We start from the raw sequence: 16163 nt of genomic DNA on the forward strand, positions 1-16163 counted from the left end.
AACGGTCACCAATGGACTCATCTCAAAGACTCTGAGCCTGTTATAGCCACACCCTCGGATGGCAGGTCTTGCTAACCTACTCTTCCACCTACCTGGTGGAGGGCTGGCCTGGGGACAGGACTGGCCCAACTCCTCCCAGCTCTCAGGTTATATGACTGTCTCAGTAAATGAAGTTTTTCTACTTCTTTTAGAAAGTATAGGAGCATTGAAGCAAGACAGATTTGATTTCTGGGTACAGCTCTGCTTTGCGTAAGCTGCTGGGGGGTTCTGAGTTTCCATCTGTAGAATGGGAAGGTCTCGGCCATCTCTGGATTGTTCAGATAAACACATGGGGTGGCATGTGAAGGTACTTTGTAAACTGTAATGGGGTGTGATAATGTCACTCATTGTTTCCCTAGGGTGTGGACCAAGTGAAAGCGTACATACCAGATGACATCTGGTACAATTATGAGACAGTAAGTAAAGCAGCCCGTTTTTTAACAGGGCAGTTATTCTAAGATGGAAGTCATGGGAGCGTGGGAAGGTTACTAGTACAGGTTTTACATTTAGTTAATTGTGGGTACTTTTCTGTAAGGTGTCCATTAGGATGGTATAATAAAATTACACTGTAATTTTTTAAATGACAGAAATGTATTGCTTGGCTGGCGCTGCAGCTCACTAGGCTAATCCTCTGCCTGCGGCGCCGGCACACCAGGTTCTAGTCCCGGTCGGGGCACCGGATTCTGTCCTGGTTGCCCCTCTTCCAGTCCAGCTCTCTGCTGTGGCCCAGGAGTGCAGTGGAGGATGGCCCAAGTCCCTGGGCCCTGCACCAGCATGGGAGACCAGGAGAAGCACCTGGCTCCTGGCTTCGGATCAGCTCGGTGCACTGGCTGCAGTGGCCATTGGAGGGTGAACCAATGGAAAAAAAGGAAGACCTTTCTCTCTGTCTCTCTCACTGTCCACTCTGCCTGTCAAAAAAATTAAAAAAAAAAAAGAAATGTATTGCTCACTATTCTGCAGGTCAGAAAGTCTAAAATAAAGATACTTGCAGGAACACTACCTAGTGAGGGCTCACTCTGCTTCCTTGATGGTGTCTTCTCACTCATCTCTCATGACTTAATCATTTTCTTAAAGGCCCTACTACTTCATACTGCCACGTTGAGTACTGGATCCCAACTAATGAATGTTGGGTGGACACTAACATTCAGAACGTAACAGGAGACATTTTAAAGAGTACAATGAAGTAATTTAAATAACTGGAAATTATGGAAATTGATATCAGCCTGGTTACTGTGCAGCTCTCAGGAGTAGTCATTGGACATTGGCTATGATAACCAAGAGAATTAAAGCCCTCTTGTGGAATCTCAGTACGGTGTTATATAAAGAAAAGGGGATGTTGAAGTCTCTGCTCCGTACTACCTATGTGCTTTGGGCAAGTGGCTTCAGTTTTGGAGGGTGTTCATTTTTTGCTTCTTCAATATGAGACAGCTGAGATAGATAATCTCTCAGGACCCTCCTCACCCGGGTGACCGTCTGATCTGTTTTCCTTTGGTTGATTAGGGAGTGGCCATGCAATGGAGGAAACAGTTGGTGGATATGCTACTCCCAGGTGATAGCTTGGGACTTCACCTTCGAGGGGGCTACATATTTCCCACCCAGCAGCCAGACGTAAATACAGAGTCCAGGTAAGCATCTCACTCTTCTAAGGTGTGAATGCTCTGGTGCTCTGACGGGGCAAGGTGTTATGGGAAAGGCAAATAGAGATTAAGAGAGAATAAACCAAGGGAAAATATCTCCAATCAGTACTCCCCTCTCCTCCTTTCAGAATTGGTCCACAACTAGCATCTTGGTCCTCCCATAGAAGGGGTAAAAGTAGCCTTATTTCTTTAACATTCTCATAGTTCTTCACTTTGGTTTTAATTTGATTATGGGAATTGTCAAAATCATCACTTTAAGGACTCTTCTTTGTCCATAAATTGTCCCCAGGTAGATTCCCCTATGAGAGGATGTAAGTTAAACAGGATATAAAGGTTGTCATGTGAAAGTCAGCGTTGCTTAGAGATCAAGAGCTCAGACTCTGGAGATAGACACATTGCATAACAAATTTGCTTTCCTTGGACAACACTGGGGATGATGGTAGTTCAGCTAGCTATGCTGAGGGTTGAATTTATTTAAGTGATAATATATGTAGTGCCCTTAGAAGAGTGCAAGGCACAAGGCAAGCATCCCACGTGGGGCTCACAAACCGTTTTCATCAGGAACTGTCTCCTTGCTCCATTTTTTTCAATGTTCATTCACTGCCAACTCTGTGGCCTGCCGACACTCAACTTCCATGCTTCTACTACCCTGTTTTAGGGTAGATCTGGGCTTATCTGTCTTTAGGACATGAAGGAGGCTGGTTTTACCTGGTTCCATCTCTTCTTCATTCTTGAAACTGAGAATTTCGCTCTTACAGCCGGAAGAATCCACTGGGACTCATTATCGCCTTGGACTACAAGCGAGAGGCAAAGGGGGAGCTGTATTGGGATGATGGTGAATCTAAAGGTAGGTTTCCTCATGGCTCCATTGGTGTGGTTCTCAGTGAAAACTGGTTACCGTGGGTTGCCTAATATGATATTAACTCCGTCATGGTTGTTATTTATTTCTGTAGCATAGAGTTAAGGGTTAGAACTCATTCTAAAAGTTCTGTTAGCACCACAAATTGGAGTATTATATGCAATGGATATAAAGATGAATATGACACAAATATATCCCACAATAAACTCATGGTTTATCAATATGATTATAATGTGTGTGTAGATAAATATAATACAACTAGAAATGTTTTAAATTCCAGCAAAGTGGTACTATAACGTGTCAGTTCAGAGAAAGTGGTCCAGGAAGCTTCTGTGTGGGGTTTGGTTGACACAATGAGCAGAACTTGGACGAGCAGAACTAGATGGCATGGGGATTCCAGATGCAGAGAACATGGCTCCACTGCCTCCTTTGGTAACTCCTTGATCTTTCTCTTTCAGATGCTGTAACTGAAAGGAAATACATTCTGTATGATTTCTCTGTTACCTCTGTAAGTACTGTTTTTAAAAATGCATGTGTATTTTCTCTGTGATAGTTTCTTAAATTTTTTTGCTTTACTTTTTTATTTATATAAAGGAAACGAATTTCATGTATTCCATATATACAGTTCTACGAGCACAGTTATTCTTTCCACCCTATCCTCACTCCTCCTCCTTATTTTTCTTTTAATTTTTACAATTAAGTTCTTAGTGTATTATGGATACTTGGTCATGTGGAATAGGTAGAGAAAAGATTCAAGTTATGGCAAGAATGAATCTGCATCAGATAAAAAAGCCTATAAAAATAAATAAGAGTTCTATGCAGATTTGCTTTTATTAGATTTTGTGTTTCTGGGGGAAAAACACATCATTGTCTTTGTGCTTTACGTAATGAGTTCTGGATTCCAAAGGTGTGTTCTTAAGTGAGTGATGCAAATGTATATAGGATGCAGGCAGGGTGATGAGTGATTGGGTCCCTTTTTGAGATTCTTCCAAAACAGCTTTCCCCCTGGCCCCTAAAATTTGGCTCTGGGCGCAGTCTTCACGAGGTGGCTTTGAAAGATTGGAAGATGCAGAAGTCTCATTCGTGTATTAGTAGATTCGCAGAGATTCCTTTAGTGGGAATCTCCTTTAGTTCTCACTTGAATTCATGCTGTTTTCTAAATTAAATGTTTTATTTTGAGATAAAGATGTCCATGCAGTTGTAAGAAATAGCACAGAGGTCCCCTCTACTCTTCACCCAATCCCCCCTAATGGTAACATCTTATAAAACTCTAGTAAAATTGCACAACTAGGATATGGGCTTTGATGGTATCAAAACAGAGAGCATATCCATCTACATAAGATCTCTCTTCTTGTCCTTTTAAAGCCACTCTCACTTACTTCCTGCCCCATCCCTGTCTTAGCCCTTGACAACTGTTAATCTGGTCTCCATTTCTGTGATTTTGTCTTCTCAAAAATATTATGCAAATGGAATCATCCAATATAAAACCTTTGGGGTTGTCTTTTTCTTTCAGCAGAATTCTTTCAAAATTCATGCCAACTTATTGTATATAACAATAGTTTGTTTCTTCTAATTGCTGAATAGTGTTCCAAGGTATAGATATGCTACCTTCTGCTTAATTATTCACTTGATAAAGATCAGTTGACACATTTGTAGCCATGGACTGTTACAAACAAAAGAAAATTACAGTATTCATGTGCAGGTTTTGGTGTGAACACAGATTTTCATTCCTCTGGGCAACTGCCCGAGAGTACAGTTGCTGGGTCTTATGGTGGTACGTTAGCTTTGAAGGAAGCTCCCTCACTGTGTCCAGAGTGCCAGCACCATGAGTGCTCCAGTTTCTCAGCATCACCAGTAGCATTTGATGTCACTTGCTTTGTCTTTTGTGACAGGCATATAGCTATAACTCTGTGCTTTAATTTGTCTTTCTCTGATGTCTAATGATGTTCACCATCTTTTCAGATGTCTATATACCATCTGATTATTTGCTATTGGCAAAATCTTTTATAGGTATAATTTATTAATATTTTCTTTATGGATTCTGCTTCTTGGTGTCAAGTCAGAACTCTTTGTCTATCCATAGATCCTGAATATTTTCTCCATTTTCCCCAAGAAATTTGTAGTTTCATCTTTTATACATATATTTTAAAGGCAGAGTTACAGAGCAAGAGGTAAAGAGAAAGAGAGAGAGAAAGAGAGAGAGAGAGAGAGAGAGAGAGAGAGTGTCCCAAATTGCTGCAAGAGCCAGGGCTGGGTCAGGTTGAAACCAGAGAGAGGAAATCCATCCTGATCTCCCACAGGAGTGGCAGGGATCCAAGTGCTTGAACCGCCTTCTGCTTTCCCAGATGCATTAGCGTGACGCTGGATGGGAAGCGAGTGGCCTGGGCTCTAACAGGCACTCTGATATGGGATGCCAGTATTGGTGGCAGCTTATCCCACTGTGCCATAGTAACAGCCCCTCTGGAGCAAGAAATGAGAATGAGAGCAAGAAAAGGACGCCTTAGAGCTCAGAAAAGGCTGGGTGGTGTGAGGGTGGTTCATTCATCTGCTTTCTAGACAGACATTTTTCTTTTCAGAACCGTCTACAGGCAAAGATTCTAAATAATAACTACGAGGACCCTGACAACCTCACATTTACAGATATCAAAATCTTGGGAATGGACAAGGAGCCAACTAATTTTAGTGTCATATTTAATAATGCTGTCACCTCCATTCCAAGTGTCACCTACAGTGCTTCAACAAAGGTAAGAAGAGAGTCTGACATTGGCCTTCCCTTCTCTTTTGGCTTTGGGCAGTCACAGGAGTAAGTGGAGAGATCCCCTAGGTTACAGGGAGGGAGCAGAAGCAATATGACCATGCTCAATACAGACCCTTCAGCTTGGTTTGTGACAGGACTTTGAAAAAGTTAGTGATGAGTCGGCGCCACGGCTCACTAGGCTAATCCTCTGCCTGTGGCGCCGGCACCCTGGGTTTTAGTCCCGGTCGGGGTGCTGGATTCTGTCCCAGTTGCTCCTCTTCCAGTCCAGCTCTCTGCTGTGGCCCAGGAGTGCAGTGGAGGATGGCCCAAGTGCTTGGGCCCTGCACCCCATGGGAGACCAGGAGAAGCACCTGGCTCCTGGCTTCGGATTGGTGCAGCGCGCCGGCTGCAATGCGCCAGCCATAGCGGCCACTTGGAGGGTGAACCAACGGCAAAGGAAGACCTTTCTCTCTGTCTCTCTCTCTCTCACTGTCCACTCTGCCTGTAAAAAAAAAAAAAAAGAAAGAAAGAAAGAAAAGAAAAGTTAGTGATGGTTGGGACCTTAAGAGAAGAGAGCTCTTTTATAACTGAGCCTAGACTTGCAGAGTGAAAGCATAGTCCAATACTTGGGCCTACGTCTGAAGGGTGTTCACACATTTGCCCTCTTGTTGAAGTTAAAGATCCTCGTTAAGACACATGTGATATTTTCCCTTCATGCTTTAAGCTATTCTTATACCACTACAGAAAATAAGAGTAAAATAAAACATCAGGAGAAATTAGTGAGTGATTCCTTTACATTGTTAGTTGATTATTTCAAGTGCTGGGAAATTGACTATTCCTTAGATCAGCTCCCTGCCAACGTGACAACGCACAATGCATAAGGAAATGCCTTGGTTCTAGAGTTAGGCAAAATGGAGTTCCAGTCCTATATTTACCATGTCTTAGCTGTGAGGGCTTGGGCAAGGTGTTACACTTCTCTGTGCCTCTGTTCTACAAAATGGAGATACCCATGGTATTCACAGTTTGATATTACTTTATAGGGTTGATGGAGAGAGTGCTCATAAAGTGGCCATCAGATTACTTAGTGCACGGGCACGCACAGCAAAGCTTAGCTGTTGTTCTAACCACCACCACTATTAAACTGAATAGGCAGGATGCCCAGAGGACAGTGAGCCTAACGGTGAGAGCCCCATTGGAGGTCTGTGTCCTTAACTTAATCAAATCTCTTCCCATCTCCTGCTTCTGAGTTGACTCCCAGAGATGATAAAGGTCAGGGAGGAGCCAATTCCCAAGCATCTGTGACGAAGTGGTACAGGAGGAAAGACTGACCACCAGGCAAAGACTTTACCCAGGTGCTTCTACTTCTCCTGCTTTGTCATTGACGTTGCCGCTCTGTTCCCGCAGGTGGTGACCATCACTAATCTCCAGGGCCTGGTACTGGGACAAGAATTCTCCATTGAGTGGGATCTTCCAGTCAATGATCTAGAAAAGTTCAACTGCTACCCTGAGGAGCCTGCTGCCTCCGAGGAGAATTGCAGGTTGCGGGGGTGTCTTTGGGAGGTAATGAGAGCAGATTACCATATCGATCATGAAATTGTAGAAACTGCACCACCGGTAATCGGCACCTAGAAAGCACCTTTCAAGTATTGGTGGCTTGAATGTTCTCACAACGCTACCAACATACAGTTCCCACCTCTGCACGATATGGGATCAGTATTTCGCTCAGATACTTTGAGTCGGAAGATTATTGCTTTCCCCATTGCCACTCCAGCCACGTTATTCAGGTCTCACAACCACATTACTCATTTTTCACAAAGGTAGATACATTGGATGTGCATTGTGCATTGAATATTTTAAAACCTTCTTGTTCCTCACTTGGGAATTCCAAAGCAGGAAGGGTGAGGCAAGGCCGTATCTCTCCATTGAGCAATAGAGCAAGTGAAAGGGAGGCCAAATAAGTGATGGCTCATAGGTGTCACGTGGAACAATCAGGACAGTGGGAGCAGAACCTGCCTGGGGGTTGCAGTCTCTAGATGAGGCTACCGCTGCTCTATCACTAATTGTCTGCGTGTACCTGTGTTTTTTAAAATGGGTGCTTTTATTTGCTATGGCTTCCATAACAAAGCATAGTGAACTGGATGGCTTAGAACAATTTGTTCCCTCCCAGCTATTGGAGTCTAGCGATCAGCTCAAGGTGTTGGGAGGGCTGAGTTCTTTGAGAGCCATGAGACAGACTGTTTGATTCTCCCTGGATTTCTGGTGGTTGTTGGCTGTGTTTGGCCTTTCTTGCCTTGTTGATGCATCACCCTGAGAGCTGCCTTCATGCTCACATGGCATTTTCCCTGGTGAGTCTCTGTGTCTGTGTTCAAATTTCTCCTCTAATGTGGATATTGATCAGGGCCAGCCTCATGAGCTCATCACAGGGAATCATCTGCAAAGACCCTATTTTCAGACGGTCACGCTGCCAAGTACCAGGAGTTAGGGTTTAACACGATTCAACCTACAACAACGGGCATGGTGTCTGAGACTTGTCTGTGTCAGCCAACTTCTCCAGTAAATAGAGCCTCACAGCGTGTTAACAGGAGCTGACCACGAACCCTTCTGCTATTCCAGCGCACAACTACTCCTGGTGTGCCCACCTGCTTCTATGACACCACCCCTAACTACGCCGCCAGTAACATTCAGTACCTGTCCACGGGCATCACCACACACCTTACTCTCTTGGAGGCACCAGAATTAGCTCAGGCGGTGGAGTTGGCTCTGCCGTTGCCATTGGGAGCTGTGCATCCCCAACCTGCAGCAGCTACCACCGCAGATTCTGCTTCTCTCTCTGCGAAGATCAGCAACCTCGTGCTGACTGTGACCTACCACACAGAATACATGCTGCAGCTCAAGGTAATTCTGTGTTGCAGATTCTGGTTGTCAATATGAAGTTCTTAACTTGCAGCTCTGGATGGGTGTGAGAGCTTGCAAGACTTTTACTCCAAATCCCTTATTTTACAAATGCAGAAGCCGAGGCCTGGAGAGGAAAAGGTAAGAAAGTTAGTGGAAAGTAGAACTGGGATGTGACCTTAGATCCACCAGGATTGTGAATTTTCTACAATAGTACTTTAAGTTGGCCGGCGCCGTGGCTCAACAGGCTAATCCTCCGCCTTGCGGCGCCGGCACACCAGGTTCTAGTCCTGGTCGGGGCACCGATCCTGTCCCGGTTGCCCCTCTTCCAGGCCAGCTCTCTGCTGTGGCCAGGGAGTGCAGTGGAGGATGGCCCAAGTGCTTGGGCCCTGCACCCCAAGGGAGACCAGGATAAGCACCTGGCTCCTGCCATCGGATTAGCGTGGTGTGCTGGCCGCAGCGCGCCAGCCGCGGCAGCCATTGGAGGGTGAACCAACGGCAAAGGAAGACCTTTCTCTCTGTCTCTCTCTCTCACTGTCCACTCTGCCTGTCAAAAAAAAAAAAATAGTACTTTAAGTCAGAAGCATCCTCAAAGAACAATCCCTTTGCCCTGAAAAAAATGAGTCAGCTTTGTTATAAACACATAGGAGAGGTATTCACTTACTTCCAGTACCATAATTATTTCTCTAGCAGTGGTTCTCAGACTTTAACATGCAACAGAATCACCTGCAGATCTTATAACCCACACTGCTGGACTTCACTCTCAGGGTTTCCGTTTCCGTAGCTCTGGGTGGGACCCAGCCTGGCAATTTGTAGCTCTGACAAGTCCCCAGGTGCTGCTGATGCTGCCAGTCAATGGGCTACACTTTGAGACCAACTGCTCTGCTCCATCTACTAGAAATTCAGTGAGCCACACATGTTTTCTACTAGGGGTTTTTCCAAAATTATATTTGAAAAAAAACCAAGTGGTATTTATCTTTAAGGTTTATTTATTTAAAGGCAGAGTGGTGAGAGAGAGAGAGAGAGAGCAAGCGAGCTTCCATTGTTGGGTAATTCCCCAAATGGCTACGACAGCTGAGGTGAGACTAAGCCAAAGCCAGGATCTCCAGGGTTTCCCACATGAGCGACAGGAACTTAAGTACTTGAACCGTTGTCCACTGCTTCCCAGGCACATTAGTAGAGAACTGGATCAGAAGTGGGGTAACAGGGACCCAAACTGGCACTCTGATATGGGATGCAGGTATCTGAGCAGCAGCTTAACCCACTATGCCACAATGTTGGCCCTGTATTTAATGAATGCATTAAAATAGTTAATCTTGAAATCAAAAGTTAATTATGGATGCTGCCTTTGGTCAGAGAAATAACAATTTGAGAAACTTTACCCAAGCATCGATGTGCTAATAACAGTGCGGGGGGAGGGGGGGGAGGGTGATGGGTCACAGTGATGACACCTGCTGTCTTTGCACAACACTTCTCACCCTTCGCATTATCTCCCATACCAGTCCTGTCAGGTAACTCAGAACAACTGGTGGATACCAAACAGAAACCTCTAGAATGGAAAGGCTGTGACATTTATAGAAGCTTAAATAGTAAGACGGTCTCAGAGTCCCTGTGAAAACCCAGTTCTCTGATTCCTGACACACACGTGTTCACATGCATGATTTTATTCATTTGCATGCTCACATATCACACACTTTAACACACACATAAAATCACACATACACTCCATCCTCAAGATTCTACACATTTGGACCACACGTTCTTTGCTGGAAGGTTTCCCCTGGCTCTGAATGGGTGTTACTAAGACATTATTCAAGGTCAGGATCTGTATCAAGCAGAATGGGCAGGCAGACCTCACATCTATTTAGCGATACTTGATGCATCTTGCTGTGGTTCAAATGGATCCAAACACTTGAGAGGTTTTAGGTCAGAGTCTCCATCGTAAAGTTTTCTTCTCTCAATGTGATGGGAGAGGGAGTAGGAGATGGGATGGTTTGCAGGATGGGAGGGTGGTTATGGGGGGGAAAGAACCGCTATAATCCAAAAGTTGTACTTTGGAAATTTATATTTATTAAATAAAAGTTTTCTGTTAAAAAAAGTTTTCTTCTCTCTCCTTGCCAGATCTGCGATCTCACTAATAAAAGATACGAAGTACCAGTACCCCTAAATACTCCTCCCTCGCCGGTTGGCTCCCCTGAAAACCGCCTGTATGATGTCACGATTCAGACCAATCCTTTTGGAATTCAGATTCGACGCAAAAGATCCAGCACTGTAATGTGAGCACTTTTTATTTGACAGCCATTTAAGTGGTTCTAGATTTAATTATAGTGGTTCTAATTAGCTCACCTGCAGTATGAATCTGAGACTATGTAATTATGTGTGTGTTTGCTCAAGAGTATATCAATTTCCCCCTTCAGCAATAGGGAATTTATTTTTCTATGAGTCATTAACTCAAGAAAAATTGACTCTTTGAAAAAACTAATCAAGTATTGTTTGATTTCAGAGAAAGAAAAACATATGTTCTATTTGTTGTTCTTGTTAGGGAGAACAGAAAATGATCTTATAACACACCAGATAACCTAAGGTACAAAGCAGTTCTTCATTGTGCCTCATTAGCAAATAGTAACTGCATGACCACAAAGAGAGGCAGAAATCAGCAGGAAGAGAAATGGCTTCTCAAGATGACACCTTAGCCGTAAAGACTTTTCACCATGCTAAGCTTGGAAAGCGTTGTCATCACTCACCCTTCACTCTGATGCTGAAGGTCTGACTTGAGCCGGGGTGAGATGCCCCGCCCCAGTGGAGACAGTCACTTGTGTGTTTTTCTGGGTCCAGATTCTGCTGTTTTTCACTGTGTCTGATTTTCCCTGCGTCACTGCCTTCACTAAAAAGTGCTTTGGCAAACCCAGAGAAGTTGTCCTAAGAAATGCACACTCTTCTACTGGAGACGTTCTTTAGACCTCTCTCACCTATACATACATTTATTCCGGCTGCTATGCTGAGCACTGAGAACTGGAGATCAAGAGCTGAATGGGACATAGTCCTTGCCCTCAAGGAGGCCATGACCTAGAAAAGGAGCTCTGAGTCTCACAAACCACAGAATAAAAATGCAAACACATAACGCTGGTGCTGAGTCATGGCTGTGTTTAAGACCTGAATCACTTTACAACATTTGAAGCTAGGTCCAGATTTTCCGTAGTTCACGAGGTTTCTGAATCGATTTAGGGGCTGCACGTTTGCTCTGGCCTGTGTTCTACAGCTCAGCATGGAGTTCTGCCTTTGTGTTGCAGTTGGGACTCTCAGCTCCCCGGCTTCACCTTCAACGACCAGTTCCTCTCCGTTTCTACTCGCCTCCCTTCACAGTACATCTATGGCTTTGGGGAGACTGAGCACACAGCTTTCAGAAGAAACATGAGCTGGCATACGTGGGGAATGTTTGCTCGCGATGAGCCCCCGGCGGTGAGGATGAAGGAATAAAATTAGTGATCTGTTCCCCTTTCTGTAAACGTATTTTAATTCTTATGGCTTTACCTTGTCTGGATAAACTCTGCTCTCAGTCACAGAGGCCACACACAGGCCATGCTCCTTTAGCCATTAAAGGCATATATTTTTCCCTGTGAACTATGCATTTTATTGATTTCACAAACCTTTAATATATTTTATGTGTCATCCAGTTGCTTAGGTACACATTTCATAAGACAATCCCTGTGTTCTCCAGAGGCTTATAGGCCAGAAAGAGAGATCAATGCAGAAATAATGGTGGCATGGTGCAACCAGTGATATGAAAGAATGGTGTATTAGGAAGTAAAGAGGCTGGGAGGAGGACACGGCTTTTATCTTGGGTGAGAGGGAGAGTCAAGAAAACTCAGCAGAGGACAAGATATTGAGCTGAATCCTTAACACTGAGAATAAGGTTACTGTTGGGTTATTATGTGGAAACAATTTCTTGAATTTCCTCATTTTTATTACCCTTATGATTTTTACTACCAGTACAAGAAGAATTCCTATGGCGTGCACCCCTACTACATGGGCCTGGAGGAGGATGGCAGTGCCCACGGAGTGCTCCTGCTCAACAGCAACGCCATGGGTGAGACAGTGGCACATTCCCCAGCACCATCACAAATGCCCGTGACTGCTCTGCGGGACCCAGGATGTCAATAGTAAATAGAGAAACTTAAGGGCAAGGGAAATGGGACAAATACATGGAGCTTCCATTCCTTCATGCATTTATTGCAGATTTATTGAAAATTCTAAACCAGGTATTAGGTATAGAATTGTGATGAAACATGGCCCCTACCCTTGTGTAACCTTATTTTACTGACATTTTGGCTCATTTCACAAAGTGATGTAAATTGTTGAGATTGCATATTATGTTTGGGGTGCCTGTAAATCTTTCTCTGATTCCACTGTCTGAGGCAAGGCTTTCTAAAGGAGGTGGGCATTAAAGAACAAGAATGAAGCCAGCGCATTTTAGGGCAGGTTCCCCCATCTGGGTGATTGGCAGCTCCAGGAACAGGAATGCTCCTCATGGATTTTATTTTTTAAATTTCCTTACAGATATAACACTGCAGCCCACTCCTGCCCTGACATACCGCACCACAGGAGGGACCTTGGACTTCTATATCGTTTTAGGGCCAACCCCAGAACTTGTAACTCAGCAATACACTGAGGTTGGAAGTGATTCTACCCACTGATTTTTATTTGGTATTATTGTTATTTTCTTAGCAGTGAGATAAGCCAGGTTGTTTTTTTTATTATTATTCTTGGGTTATCATTGCTATCTCCTAAAAGTCAGATTTTAGTGTTACAGGGCCATCCTTGCATGTCAGCATCTACGTGTCTCTGGATCATTTGCTAAAGAGCCCAAGACTCTCTCATCAGTAATAATCGTCCAGTCCTCAGTTTTCCTAGCAGAGGCTGTAGACTATCAAGAAGCTTCAATTACAATGTGTTTTTAATCATTCCCCATCTCCACAGTTGTTCTGCATTTATTTGACTTGTTTTTCTTGAGCGAAGCATCTTGCATCAGATAGTACTCAATAGAAATGCTCAAGTTGCTTCAAGTATAAGCCAGATACCTTTCCTTACTTAAGAAATCCTCCTGGATCCATGTTTCTTTCTATTCTAGTTGATCGGTCGGCCAGCAATGACTCCATACTGGGCCTTGGGATTCCAGCTGAGTCGCTATGGATACCAGAATGATGCTGAAATCGCCAGTTTGTATGATGCAATGGTGGCAGCCCAAATTCCTTATGTATGACACCCTCACTCAGATCTGTGGCTTAATTAGTTATGCGAATGTGTGGCTAATTGTATATAACAGCTTCATAGAAATACTACTGCTGTGGCTACCTCAGAATGAACGAAACGTAGCTATGGAACTAGTGCTGTATGGAATACATTGCTTCTTATTTCCTGCTACCTTTCAAATCCGATTCAAAGCTGAGAGTTGCAAGGGATGTGATTGGAGGATATTGCTATTCACTGCCTCTCGTCAGGGTTGTCCTGCATTTCGCCGTGGCTGGGCATTAGCCACCACTCTGGGGACTCGTAAGGGAGATTTGGGAGAGATGGATATGAGGTGACAATGAAAACAAATGGAGGACTCTAAGCATTCACTTTCTAAAGCACATAGTCACTTGTGCAAGTCCTACAGTGACAATCTAGCACCCAGAAAAGCCTCAAGAAGTAGGGTCCATTACTGTCAACAAGTAGAATTCCACAGCTTGAGCTTTGTCTTCTGATTCCCAGAGTTGCATCACTCATTCCCTTTCTCCACTTCCAGTTCACCTCCTGAGGTTGTGGAGGGTAATTAGTGATCTGAAGATGAGAATAAAATCAAGTGCTATGCTGTTCTTGTCAAGCATGGTTTGACATATATATGCAGGGATAACTTTTTTTTCTAAGGTATACTATCTTACTCTGTGTACTTATTAAACAGAAGTTAGAAAATATCAGAAAATTTCAAGCTGGAAAAAATCCATAGATTACTTTGCCAAAACAATCAATGCTAATAATATGTTGGTTCATTTTCTTCTAAGTTTTGCCTTATGCACAAGTCTCTGTTTCTCCCAATAATGTTTATTCAGTCTTAAGGACTTCGTCTAAAAGGAAGCATCTTTCTTTTTCTAAGTCTTAAACCACTTTAGCTACAGATCCACAATCATGGATTGGGTGAGCTTCATGTGTAGTAAGCTGGATTGCTTTACATGTCTGTAATTTTATATATTACACATCATTTTATAGCTCTCTAGAATATATATATATATATATATATACATTCTAGGATAAATATATATTCTGTAAAGCTATAATAGAAAATTTTATAATCAAATATTATTTTGTAGTTTTCCAAAATATATATATATTCCAAAATATGTTTTATGTGATTTTTATACATCATGCATCATTATATAAATATATATGCATATATTCTGGAAGCTATATGTATATATTCCATATATATGTGATATATATTCTGGAAAGCTATAAAATAATGTACTACTAAATATGATTAAATTCAGTAAGGTTACTATAGGAAAAGCAAACGTATACAAGTATTTTGTGTTTCTAAGAGACATCTCGGTTGCTGCCCTTGCATGTTTCCGTTAGCACTTTGCTAGGTTCCTGGCATTTGAGATTTGAAGAGTGGGAATGAATCGAGGTAAGGAAGCAGGAGAGAGTTCCAGCTGGCGGAACAGAGGGAGACAGCGTGGGGCAGATGAGCCGCAGGCAGGAATCAGAAAGGAAGCCCAGAGAGCAGAATTGAAAATTCAGTGTGGAGAGGTAGTAAGATGAGAGATTAAGGGGGCCCAGGACCCGGACCTGACAGAGCAGGATCCGAAGCATCTTGCTTGCTTCTCCCCTCAGGACGTCCAACATGTAGACATGGATTACATGGACCGGAAACTGGACTTCACCCTCAGCCCCAGCTTTCAAAACCTGAGTCTGCTGATGGAGCAAATGAAGGAAGATGGCATGAGATTTATACTTACTCTGGTGGGTATCGAGGTGGATTAGATTCCGGTTCCATGGTCATGATTCAAAGATATTAGCATTGAGGGAAACCGGATGAAGGAAACCTCTCTGCACATATTTTGCAACCTCCTGTAAATCTGTACTTTTCTATAAAGTTTCAAGAAGTGAATAAAGGAATATAACTATAAAGTTTTTAAAATATGACAATTTATAATATTTAATTTTTGTAACTTGTGTCACGTGAAGGTGAAGGTAACTTTAAATAAAAGGTTTATTTATTTGAAGGGTGGAGTTACAGAGAGAGACTGAGAGACAGAGATCTCACATCCACTGGTTCTCTACCCAAATGGTGGCCAAAGGTCAAGACTGTGCCAGGCTGGAGTCAGGAGCCTAGAATTCCACCCAGGTCTCCCATGTGTGTAGCAGGGGACCAAGCACTTGGATCATATTCCATTGCTTTCCTAGGGACATTAGTAGGGAGCTGGATAAGAGGTGGAGCAGCCGGGGCTTGAACAGGTGCTCATATATGACATGGGCATTGCAGATGACAGCTTAACCCCTGTGCCACACCACCAGCTGCCGGAATGCATAATTTTTGCTACTCTTCCCTCAGGACAGTGAATACACCACCGCCAGCAGAAAGCTTCTCACTTAGTTCTTCCTCAGAAGGAACAGCTGTGCTGTCTCGTTCTCCTTTGGGCATTACAAACCCCTTATGTATGTCATCACTCAGCCATGGTTACCATCAAGGAACTTATCTCTCCTCAGTAAAACTCATAAACAATTGAGTTAATATTTAGAACACTAGCTTGTTATTTTACATTGGAAGATTTTAAATACAGAAAAAGTTACCTGCAAATAATTCTCCCTCTACCTTCCAAAATTAGCATTACTTGCTGACTTCTTTTTCATGATTCAGTTATTCAAATATTTGGATAGAACTGGCTATTTGAAAATCACTGTTCTAAAAGTTAGTGAATACAATGTTCTTTTTCTCAGGAATGTAAATTTTTTTAATCTA

General features: G+C 43.2%; 1 protein-coding gene across 1 annotated transcript in view; it reads left to right on the forward strand.

The window, feature by feature from the left end:
• The window catches only part of MGAM2 (maltase-glucoamylase 2 (putative)), a 98614-nt gene that overhangs the window by 35470 nt on the left and 46981 nt on the right, over positions 1-16163 (forward strand). Inside the window, 13 exon segments of the mRNA XM_062194637.1 lie at positions 399-455; positions 1540-1664; positions 2435-2523; positions 2994-3043; positions 5112-5279; positions 6677-6832; positions 7886-8167; positions 10286-10440; positions 11455-11623; positions 12155-12251; positions 12722-12834; positions 13293-13418; positions 15035-15163. Coding sequence (XP_062050621.1) covers positions 399-455; positions 1540-1664; positions 2435-2523; positions 2994-3043; positions 5112-5279; positions 6677-6832; positions 7886-8167; positions 10286-10440; positions 11455-11623; positions 12155-12251; positions 12722-12834; positions 13293-13418; positions 15035-15163 — 1716 coding nt within the window.

This window comes from Lepus europaeus, chromosome 1 (genome assembly GCF_033115175.1).
Source record: "Lepus europaeus isolate LE1 chromosome 1, mLepTim1.pri, whole genome shotgun sequence".
NCBI classification, from domain to species: domain Eukaryota; kingdom Metazoa; phylum Chordata; class Mammalia; order Lagomorpha; family Leporidae; genus Lepus; species Lepus europaeus.